This window comes from Muntiacus reevesi, chromosome 1 (genome assembly GCF_963930625.1).
Source record: "Muntiacus reevesi chromosome 1, mMunRee1.1, whole genome shotgun sequence".
Lineage (NCBI taxonomy): Eukaryota > Metazoa > Chordata > Mammalia > Artiodactyla > Cervidae > Muntiacus > Muntiacus reevesi.
In genome coordinates, this window is record NC_089249.1 from 70143221 (window position 1) to 70155438 (window position 12218).

At 47.5% G+C, this 12218-nt stretch overlaps 1 protein-coding gene across 3 annotated transcripts in view; it reads right to left on the minus strand.

The window, feature by feature from the left end:
* LOC136176466 (carboxyl-terminal PDZ ligand of neuronal nitric oxide synthase protein-like) overlaps positions 1 to 12218 on the minus strand; it is a 341331-nt gene that overhangs the window by 24973 nt on the left and 304140 nt on the right. For all 3 annotated transcript variants that reach the window (XM_065946705.1, XM_065946696.1, XM_065946715.1), the window contains 2 exons: positions 4548 to 4714; positions 2725 to 2904 (listed from right to left, as the gene is read on the minus strand). In XM_065946705.1, the coding sequence (XP_065802777.1) occupies positions 2725 to 2904; positions 4548 to 4714 (347 nt within the window). The remainder of the gene's footprint in view (positions 1 to 2724; positions 2905 to 4547; positions 4715 to 12218) is intronic.

Consider the following 12218-nt stretch of genomic DNA (forward strand, 5'->3'; position numbering starts at 1 on the left):
AGATTTGATATATTTTAAAAGCAGGAAAGATGTTAAGAAGACCTATTTATTAATCCACCTATATATATATATCTTATATCATTGTTTACACCCAAAGATTTGGGTACGAATAAAAAGCCCTTGAATCAAATGCTACGAAGAGAGTGAGAGGAACGTGCAGAGAAACCTGTAACTGAAGGCTGGTTTAGGACTGAATCGGTCTGGAGGACAAGAGGAGTTGAAAGCCAGTTGTGAGGTGTGACATGTTAGCTGTATTCCCAGGCAGCAAAGGAAGAAGCAAACTGAACAGACTGCCTGTGAGGACAGTGGGGAGGGGAAGACAACTTCTGTCAAGTGGCTCTGTGAGGACCTCAAGGGACTGTCTGACCCGAGCACTTTCGAAGGCTATGGCCCTACCCAAAGCCGTTTTATCCATGGGAGATACTGATGCGCTCCGGTGGCCTTTGAGTCATGTCACAGACTCAACAGATTCAACCAGGGCACTGCCAGCTATAATCAACAGATTCCAAGTGTGGAAGTGGCCGAACTGAGAGAGGCTCATCAAGGGAACTGTAGGCACCGCGCTCTTCCCCTCTCCTCGCTTCCCTGTCTTCTACAACACAGGCAGTTAAAACAGGGCCAGGAGAGCGAAGTCTCCTTGAGACAGATGCTTGATTCTGGGCCAGAGAACCACTCAGAGGGTTTCATCCTGACTGGGAGAGACCTATGATAAGCACAGGTCCCGTGGCTTTGCAGACTGTGCATCCTTCGACTACCACAACACTCTTCTTCTTGTGCAGATTATACGTTTTCAAATAGTTTTTCTTCAATATTTAGCAGTGACTTCAAATTCAAATGCCTCTCTGATAATATTCATCATGAATATGCATCAAGCTCATTCTTAGATAAATACTAATTACTTGGTAATGGATATGCTGAAAGAGAAAGGTATCGTGGTTGGAGGATGGATGTGGGTTGCCAAATGGCCCTGTGCTGGAGCTTTCCGGCTTTGTGCTCCTGCCAGCCATCACACCCGCCACATCATTAATTCAGGAGATGATTACAATTATTTGACAAAAGGCAGTGATTTTTTTCTCCCAAGTATCAGAAGCCATTAATGACATCCCTCCTCTTTGTTGTTGTTTTGGGAATACCTGCAGATCCTGCCAGTATCAGCACATATCCTTTTGGTTCATGGTCAGTATTTTTTAAAAGGCTCAAATCACTTGGGAGCAGAGCCCCGCTGATTTTATTCTCTTGAAACCCGGTTACAAAAGGCACCCATGAGGCTGGGCCTCAGGCCCAGGTCAGTGTGAGACTGCTGTAAGAAGGTGTTTTCAAGACCCAAGTCATTGCATCATTTTGGTTAGACTGCCAGATGCTTCCTCAAGGGGTTTGTGTTGGGAAGGACAGCTCTACCCGTGTGATTCACTCCACCGGGGGTCATGAGAAGGGTAGGAGAAGAAATGACAAGGATCAATAACAGTTCTCTAGAGAAGTCTTCTTATTCTCATTCCAGAATGCAGAAGGCCCCAGAGGCCAGCCTGACTGAGCAGATGTAGAATGCCAATGCCAAGAGTTGCCTTCCCAGATCTCTCCTCAACTCTCCAAATCCTGAAGTCCCCACTCCTCACTGTTTTCATCTACCCATTAGGTCCTGACCCTATCTGACTCTTACCTTAGGAGTCAGCCTTCGAATGGTACCAATGATGTGTCCACCATCCCCTGATTGCCCGGAGAGAAGATGCAGCTCAGACTCACAAGTTCCAGGGAAGATGTGGATGACAATGCCCTTCACAGAAAGCAAGCAGAAGGGATCCCTGCTAAAAGCAGCAAGGAAATCAGCTCGCCCCTCCTTAATAAAGCAAGAGCAGCCCAGTGAGTCCTCGGGGCTCAAACAGTGCTTGATTCCTGAAATCTAAGCCAGTTCTTCCCATTACGGCTCAAATACCTAGGTTCCTGTAAGGAAATGTACAAGAGAAGGAGAAGAAGGTAGCAGAGGATGAGCTGTCAGAAAGCATCACTGACTCAATGGACATGAATGTCAGCAAATTCAGGGAGAGAGTGGAGGACAGAAGAGCCCGGCGTGCTATAGTCCACGGGGTTGCAAAGAGTTGGACAGGACTTAGCAACTGAAAGACAACAAGTTCCTGGAAGTTAAATCCCATTATAATCAAGGCCAGTATGGTATCAAGTTCTGCCTGGAGAAATCTTTACCTAAATAGAGAAATCCTGCCTGGAATGAGTAGATCACTAAAGGAGGCATGGAAACGTCCATGGACAAGGTTTGCAGGATGGTAGATTCTGCAGGGGCATTTGGCACAAATTCGTACTTTAATTCTTTTAAGAGTGGTATCGCAAAGTCACACCTATCCTCACACCTGTCCTGACTCCAGAAGCATCCCTTCTCACCCACACACCAGGAAAAGAAGGCAGGAAAGGAAGGGTGAAATTATGTTCCTTAGTAAGTTCAAGTCATGACCCAACAACATCCAGCCAAGCCAGCCAAGCCCAACTCAGAGTGGGGGATACATGGGAAACCAAAACGTTTCTTCCCATTTCATCTGCATCCCCCCTTCCTCCTCTCCCCACCGCCCCCCTTCCCCAACAAGCAATGATCCAACAGCATGAGCCATCCCTCAGAGCTCCCTAGGCTTTAAAACCTGCCCTGTGCCCCTTGCTAGGGGAGGTGCGTCAAGCCCATGAGAGTGGAGCCTGCGAAGAAGGGAGGAGGCTGAGGAGAACCTGGGCCACAGCCACTTGCGTCTGCTGTTGCTGCTGCTGGAGGAGCTGCTGGAGGAGCTGCATCTGGTGGTGAGTGGACAGCGGCGTGCCCGCGCCCAGGCCCGGGGGCTTCGCGGAAGAGGAGGGAAGGAGCATCCTGGGCGAAGCTGTCAGCATGGGCTCCTGGGGGTGGGGCGAGGCCTGGAGGAGAGGAGAAGACCGGGTGTGAGCCTGGGCATGTGCCTCCTTTAGACAACTTACTGTCTTCAATATACACAGTATGTCTCACACGAGGCTGGGGTGAAATAGCCCACTTATAACCAAGAGCTGGAAATGCTGCGTCTTCAGTGGAAATGTGGACAGGACCCCTCCACTACCCCCAGAGGAGATGATCTGACGGCCTGTGCTGGGACCACAGTCAGAAAACCCCGTTTGTATAGCCGAGTTCCTGATGTGATAGGATGGGAGCCCAGGCGGCTGATCCTGTTCCATTTCTCGCCCATGGCTTCCAACTCTACCACATTGCTGAGTTACCTGAGGTTCTGGTCTTGGGTCTGTTTCTAGGAAAGATAGCTACCTACACCCTGCTATGAGGCAGCACCCACCTTCACTCTGCTGTGACCTCAGGGCGCTCTCCTCCCGGGTCTGCAGGGTCTCCTGAGCTGACCCCTGGAGGAAGAGGCCATGAGGGCGGTGCTCCAACCCGGCAATGCCTCCTCACAACAGGAGCTCCAGAGAAGAAAGTCTGGACACACACAGAATGTGGGCCAGGAGATCCTCTCTCCAAAAGGGGAACGCAGCTTCAATTCCCTTCCCTCCCATCTCCTTCCTGATGGCTGGAGAGTCACTGGACGGCTTCTGGGAGCCAGAGAACCCCACTGCAGCAGCTCCGCCGCTGGCCCTCCATTAGGCATGCAAGAAGAAGCGCCGGTGACGGAGGGCTTCTGCCACGTGCAGGGTACAAACTGGGTACCACAGAAGATAGCGGGCAGACAAGACGGAACAATACCGCCTTCAAACTGGACAGGCTTCCCCTTCCGATGAACTAGCCTAATGACCTCTTCTTGGGAAAAGCTGTTACATGATGAGTAAAGAGAGGCACTCATGATACAGGGAATTGGCAGGGAGTCTAAGGCAAGGGCAATCTGTCAGAATTTTCCTTCTGTGAGTGTGTGTCGGCGGCTGTGTGTGTGTGTGTGTGCAGGGCAGGGGCCGTGTGTGGGGGCAGGGGCCAGGGGTGCTGGTTTTGTCTTCAGGTTGGAAGTTCTCAGTTTCACCTGGATCATATCAGAAACCCCTTGAGGGCATCCGTCATCTCATCCATAAAAACAGGAGGTTGAAATGGAGGATACCTGAGGGGCTCTTGCAGCTTCCAACCTCCAATGGGCCAATTTCCAGCCTCCCCAGGAGCATCAAAGGCACACGATCCTAGCCACAGGCAGAGACAGCCCAAACTCACCCTGCTCCTTCAGCTAAGCCCCAGGGGATCACACTGTGTTGTGCAACCGTTAGCCACATGCACAGGTATTGTGCCCGGATGAGGTACCTTAAAGCTGGGGCTTCCAGTGAGAAGAAGGGATCTGTGGACTGATGGACCCTGGAGGGTAATGCATGTCAGGAATGAGCTCTGTGAAATCCCGACATCCAGCTGCGTCTAGCATCAGTTCACTGGGACTGAATCTCTAGATTCAGTCTGGAAGGAAGTAACACATGCTCTGGAGCACCACTGGCCTGGCAGAGGCCAAGAGGTGACCGCCGGGGGCTGAGGCCGTGACACAGGCCGCTCTGGGAGGTGACATGCACACAGATGGGCAGATCACCTGGCCGGGCTGCCCCCTGCCTACCTTGGGGTCTGTGTGGGCGCCTCCTTCCTTCCCTACAGCATCAAGGTCGGTCACGCCTCGGCTGAATTCCAGGGCGTCGTTCCCTGGGAGTGGGACCTCGACCGCATCGATGTCCGTCTCCTCTGCGGTGGCCGTGGAGGTCCTCTCGGCTCCGGTAAGCTGGCGGCCTACAGGGACAAGACAGAGCATGGGGAAGGGAAGAGCCACACCAAGAACAACATCCTCCTTTCCAACACTTTGATTTTCAATCGTGTCATGCTTCGGGACACCACTGGCTTAGTAATATTTTCATATATCTTTTCAACTCAAGTCCATTAAATGTCCAATCCAATAAGATGTTCTGATTTTAGTATCTTCTCATAGTTCAGAAACAAAGACAACACTTCCTCAAGACTGGACATGACTGCTTTGTCACGCTGGTGTGATGTTTTCACTGACAGGGTGTGGGGAACCTGCAAGAAAAGGATGACAGCCACCTCGACCTCACTCAAACTCAGGAGTGGAAACAGACTAGGGAAAAAAGTACTCTTTCAGTTGTGTCTGATTCTTTGCAACCCCGTGGACTGTAGCCCACCAGACTCCTCTGTCCATGGGATTTCCCACACAAGAATACTGGAGTGGGTTGCCACTTTCTACTCCAGGGGATCTTCCTGATCCAGGAATTGAACTGGTGTCTCTTGTACTGGCAGGTAGATTCTTTACCACTGAGCCACCAGGGATGCCCCCAAAGGTTTTAGCAGGAAAAAAATTACATAAATAGATACGTGTAGTTTTCAGTTCAGTCACTCAGTCCTATCCAATTCTTTGCGACCCCATGGACTGCAGCACACCAGGCTTCCCTGTCCATCACCAACTCCCAGAGCTTACTCAAACTTATGTCCATCAAGTCGGTGATGCCATATAAAAATCTCATCTTCTGTCGTCTCCTTCTCCTCCTGCCTTCAATCTTTCCCACCATCAGGGTCTTTTACAGTGAGTCAGTTGTTTGCATCAGGTGGCCAGAGTAATGGAGTTTCAGCTTCAGTATGAGTCCTTCCAATGAATATTCAGGACTGATTTCCTTTAGGATGGACTGGTTGGATCTTCTTGCAGCCCCAAAGGACTCTCGAGAGTCATCTCCAAAACCACAGTTTATAAGTATCAATTCTTCGGAGCTCAGTTTCCTTTATAGTCCAATTCTCACATCCATACCTGACTACTGGAAAAACCATAGCTTTGACTAGACGAACCTTTGTTGGCAGAGTAATGTCTCTGCTTTTAAATACGCTGTCTAGGTTGATCATAGCTTTTCTTTCAAGGAGCATACATCTTTTAATTTCATGGCTGCAATCACCATCTGCAGTGATTTTGGAGCTCCCCAAAATTAAGTCTATCACTGTCTCCCCATCTATTTGCCATGAAGTGACTGGACCGGAAGCCATGATCTTAGTTTTCTGAATGTTGAGTTTTAAGCCAACTTTTTCACTCTCATCTTTCACTTTCATGAAGAGGCTCTTTAGTTCCTCTTCACTTTCTGCCATAATGGTGGTATCATCTCCATATCTGAGGTTATTGATATTTATCCCGGCAATCTTGATTCCAGCTTGTTCTTCATCCAGCCTGGCATTTTGCATGATATACTCTGCATATAAGTTAAATAAACAGGGTGAAAATATGCAGCCTTGACATACTCCTTTCCCAATTTGGAACCAGTCTTGTTCCATGTCCAGTTCTAACTGTTACTTCCTGAGCTGCATATAGGTTTGTCAAGAGGCAGGTCAGGTGGTCTGGTATTCCCATCTTTTTCAGAATTTTCCACAGTTTGTTGTGATCCACACAGTCAAAGGCTTTAGCATAGTCAATCAAGCAGAAGTAGATGTTTTTCTGGAACTCTCCTGCTTTTTCAATGATCCAATGGATGTTAGCAATTTGATCTCTGGTTCCTCTGCCTTTTCTAAATCCAGCCTGAACATCTGGAAGTTCTTGGTTCATGTACTGTTAAAGCCTGGCTTGGAGAATTATGAGCATCACTTTGCTAGCGTGTGAGATGAGGGCAATTGTGTGGTAGTCTGAACATTCCTTGACATTGCCTTTCTTTGGGATTGGAATGAAAACTGACTTTTTCCAGTCCTGTGGCCACTGCTGAGTTTTCCAAATTTCCTGGCATATTAAGTGTAAGCACTTTCACAGCATCTTCTTTTAGGATTTGAAATAGCTCAACTGGAATTCCATCACCTCCACTAGCTTTGTTCATAGTGATGCTTCCTAAGGGCCACATGACTTCACATTCCAGGATGCCTGGCTCCATGTGAGTGATCACACCATTGTGGTTATCTGGGTCATTAATATCTTTTTTTGTTCAGTTCTTCTGTGAGTTCTTGCCACTTTTTCTTAGTTTCTTCTGCTTCTGTTAGGTCCATACCATTTCTGTTTTTATTGTCCCCATCTTTGCATGAAAAGTTCCCGTGGTAGCTCTAATTGTCTTGAAGAAATCTCTAGTCCTTCCCATTCTACTGTTTCTCTCTATTTCTTTGTCTTGATCACTGAGGAAGGCTTTCTTATCTCTCCTTGCTTTTCTTTGGAACTCTGCATTCAGATGGGAATATCTTTCCTTTTCTCCTTTACCTTTAACTCTCTATTCTCAGCTATTTGTAAGGCCTCCTCAGCAACGATTTTGCCTTTTTGCATTTCTTTTTCTTGGCAATGGTCTTGATCGCTGTCTCCTGTACAATGTCACGAACCTCCATCCATAGAATCAGGCACTCTGTCTATCAGATCTAATCCCTTGAATCTATTTCTCACTTCCACTGTATAATTGTAAGGAATTTGAGTTAGGTCAAATCTGAATGGTCTGGTGGTTTTCCCTACTTTCTTCAATTTAAGTATGAATTTGGCAATAAGAAGTTTATGATCTGAGCACAGTCAGCTCCCGGTCTTGTTTTTGCTGACTTTATAGAGTTTCTCCATCTTTGGCTGCAAAGAATATAATCAGTCTGCTTTCAGTATTGACCATCTGGTGATATCCATGTGTAGAGTCTTCTCTTGTGTTGTTGGAAGAGGGTGTTTGCTATGACCAGTGTGTTCTCTTGGCAAAACTCTATTAGCCTCTGCCCTGCTTCATTCTGTACTCCAAGGTCAAATTTGCCTGTTGTCCAGGTATTTCTTGACTTCCTGTCATTCCATTGGCATTCCAGTCCCCTATAATAAAAAGGACATCTTTTTTGGGTGTTAGTTTTAGAAGGTCTTGTAGGTCTTCATAGAACCATTCAACTCCAGCTCCTTCAGCATTACTGGTTGGGGCATAGACTTGGATTACCGTGATATTGAATGGTTTGCCTTGGAAATCAACAGAGATCATTCTGTTCTTTTTGAGACTGCATCCAAGTACTGCATTTCGTACTCTTTTGATGACTATGATGGCTACTCCATTTCTTCTAAGGGATTCTTGCCCACAGTAGTAGATATAATAATGGTCATCCAAGGTAAATTCACCCATTCCAGTCCATCTTAGTTTGCTAATTCCTAAAATGTCAGTGTTCACTCTTGCCATCTCCTGTTCTGCCACTTCCAATTTACCTTGATTCATGGACCTAACATCCCAGGTTCCTATGCAATATTGCTCTTTATAGCATCGGACTTTACTTCCACCACCAGTCACATCTACAACTGGGTGTTGTTTTTTGCTTTGGCTCCATCTCTTCATTCTTTCTGGAGTTATTTCTCCACTGATCTTCAATAGCATATTGGGCACCTACTGACCTGGGGAGTTCATCTTTCAGTGCCCTATCTTTTCACCTTTTCATACTGTTCATGGGGTTCTCAAGGCAAGAATACTGAAGTGGTTTGCCATTCTCTTCTCCAGTGGACCACGTTTTGTCACAACTCTCCACCATGACCCATCTGTCTTGGATGCCCCTACACATCCTGGCTCATAGTTTCATTGAGTTAGTCAAGGCTGTGATCCATGTGATCAGTTTGGTTAGTTTTCTATGATTGTGGTTTTCATTCTGTCTGCCCTCTGATGGAGAAGGATAAGAGATAGAAAGCTTCCTGATGGGAGAGACTGACTGAGGGGGAAACTGGGTCTTGTTCTGATGGGCAGGGCCATGCTCAGTAAATCTTTAATCCAATTTTCTGTTGATGGGCGAGGCTGTGTTCCCTCCCTGTTATTTACCTGGGGCCAAACTATGGTGGAGGTAATGAAGATAATGGTGACCTCCTTCAAAAGGTCCTATGCATGGGCTACTACACTCAGTGCCTCTGACCCTGCAGCAGGCCACGGCCAACCCATGCCTCCGCCAGAGACTCCTGGACACTCACGGGCAAGTGTGGGTCAGTCTCTTATGGGGTCACTGCTCCTTTCTCCTGGGTCCTGGTGCACAAGGTTCTGTCTGTGCCCTCCAAGAGTCTGTTTCCCAGTCCTGCATAAGTTCTGGTGGCTCTATGGTGGGGTTAATGGTGACCTCCTCCAAGAGGGCTTATGCCACACCCAGGTCTGCTGCGCCCAGTACCTGCCCCTGCGGCAGCCCCCTGCTGACCCGTACCTCCTCAGGAGACACCCAGACACAGCTCTGGCTCGGTCTCTGTGGGGTCTCTGGGCCCTGGTGCGCATGAGGTTTGCTTGAGCCCTCTGAGCATCTCTGACAGGTATGGGGTTTGAGTTAAACGTGATTTTGCCCCTCCGACTTGCTGGGGCTTCTCCTTGCCCTTGGACATGGCGTATCTTTTTTTGGTGGGATCCAACATTCTCCTGTCAAAGGTTGTTCAGCAGCAAGATGTAATTTTGGAGTTCTTGCGGGAGAAGATGAGTGCACGTCCTTCTACTCTGCTATCTTGTTATTCTTGGTGTATTTTTAGAAAATTTTATTTTGTATTGAAGCATGCATGTGAAGCAATTGTGTCTGACTCTGTGTGACCCCAAGGGCTGAAGCCCACCAGGCTTCTCTTCCCATGAAATTCTCCAGGCAAGAACATGGGAGTGGTTAGCCATTTCCTCCTCCAGGGCATCTTCCAGACCCCGGGATTGAGCCCAGGTTTCCTGCATTGCAGGTAGATTCTTTACCATTTGAATAACCTTGAATGGGGCATCCAGAGAGGTAGGGGTTTCCTCCGCCACACTCCTATCAGGCTGTCAGGAAAGGGGTAAGTCACCTCACTCCCTGGGCCCAGTTCCTTCAACTCTACATGGTGGCTGAGTTAGACGGGTGGGAGGGTTGCAGGCCTGGCGGGAGGGGGTGGAAATGAGGAGATTTGAGGCCCCAACCCACACAGCATCTGTCTGCGATTCTCAGGCCCTGTCTCTGACCATCCTCTTTCAAGAACAGAAGCCAGGGACGGGCCTGGAGCCAGCGGCAGCGGCACAGGAGAGAGAGGAGGCTGGTTTGTCATGCTTTGTCTGTGTCCCACTGAACACACTGACCATGTCTTTGATCACATGCTCAGCAAATGTGTGAAAGTCCTCCTGTTTCTTATTTTTCTTCATTCTCTGCTCTTCTTTCTTTCTTGGACTCTGTAGAAACAACTGGCGATTCTCAGGCATTTCCCAGGAAATACCTTTTCCTCTACATTCAGGACTAGGTTCATCACTAACTGTCTTCAAATAAAACTTAAACACTTTCAGAGACTAAGCACCAACTGTAAAACTGCACAGAGTAATGTAAGTAGGAAGTATGAAGAGTTGATTCCCTAAACCTCAAGCCAACTCAGAGAGCCAGGCTTTGATCATTTGAGGGTCTGCCTCGTAGTACAAATAGTTCTAACAAGTCTTCCCATGCAAATCCATGAGTCATCTGGGGAAGCAAGCCTGGTATGTGTGTATATTTGTATTTATTTAACATTCGAAAATCATTTTATTCTTTAAAATTTTCATTGGCGTATGTGTGTTTGTGTGTGTGCTCAGTCACCTCTGACTCTGCAACCCTATGGGCTGTAGCCTGCCAGGCTCCTCTGTCCACGGGATTTTCCCAGCCAGAATACTGGAGTATTGCCATCTCCTACTCCAGGGGATCTTCTCGACCCAGGGATCAAAATTGCATCTCTGATGTCTCCTGCATTGCAGGCAGATTCTTTACCACTGAGCCATGAGGGAGGCCCTTACTGGAATACAGTTGATTTAAAATGTTGTGTTAGTTTCTGCTGTACATCAAAGTGAGTCATTGATGCATATACATATGAAAGTGAAAGTCGCTCAGTCGTGTCTTGACTCTTTTCGAGCCCATGGACTATACAGTCCATGGAATTCTCCAGACCAGAACAGTGGAGTGGGTAGCCTTTCCCATCTCCAGGGGATCTTCCCAACCCAGGGGTTGAAACCAGGTCTCCCATATTGCAGGCAGATTCTTTTATCAGCTGAGCCACAAAGGAAGCCCCAAAATACTGAAGTGGGTAGCCTATCTACTCTTAAAAATTCTTTTCCCATAGCCTAGTATTTCAGAAGCAAACAGTGTGCTTGGTTTTCCTTCTGGCTGCTCTTGGAGCTGGGAGATGACTGTTGGGTGTTGCGATGGCATGTAACAGAAAGGAGGACCCTGGACCATGGCCCAGTAGGGCAGTTCTTCTACTTGTTAACCAGCCAGCAGGAGTATAGAGAGCAGACTGCTTTTTACCACCTCCTGCACCCAGAAGTGACCTTCTTGACAATCAGGAGGTTTACCCTGTGACAGGGAGGACTGATGGATAACTAGTGTCTATTTCTCAGTAGGTAGATAGTGCTGGAAACTGTGCATCTGGTTCTCCTCGCCCCTAGAGGAACAGACACGGTGAAATGGGGCTGCATTCGAGGAGAGCTTTCCATCAGCCATCAGGAGAGACTGGCTTCCACAGCACAGGGCATCCATCTGTCAAGTGCTCTTAATTAGCAAAAGCAATATCAACTGTGTCTTTCTGATCTTGAGGCCAAGGGTGTGTTTCATTCACATTTCCCATGGATCTGGCACAGAGAAGGTGTTTAGTAAATACTTACAAAAGAAACAGTGTTATCACAGGGTACAAAACAGGGAAGTGGGCTATACAGGGAGGCTGCCCCTCAGCCCTGGAAATCCTAATACAGTAAGTTCCCTACATGCAGACCTTCAAGTTGCAAACTTTCAAAGATGCAAATGAGCATTCACCTGTCCAATCATGTAAGTTAGCTCACGTGGCTGGTATACACTGCCACATGAGCACATCCTCTATTAGTGGTTGTGCTTCTGTGTACTTTACTGGACAGTACTATACAGAGTATGGTATCTTTATTTTAAGCCTGAATATACAGAAGGAAGTATAAAAGCAGCAGTGATGTGGCTGGTACTACTGTACTTTTCAAGGTACTGTGCCATATGATGAAAAATGGTTTTTTGTGTGTTTGTCTTTTATGTATTATTTGTGTGAAAAGTATTGTAAATCTTTTACAGTGCAGTACTATATAGCTGATTGTATTAGCTGGGTACCTAGACTACCTTTGTTGGATTACAAACACACACTCAGACCAGAATGCATTCGTATGCAGGGGACTGACCGTAGAGAAGGAAGCAGCACCCTGCAGAGGGTCTGGAGACCTGCACGCCAGAAACTCACAGGGGACCGAAAAATCTCCAGATTCTAGTTCTGCTTCAGGGGAAGTCATCAAGAAACAAACTTCTCAGACATTCTCTTTGTACTAGTAGAGTTTCCAAACCAACCCGGATGTAACTGGATCACCAACTATGGGCTGCT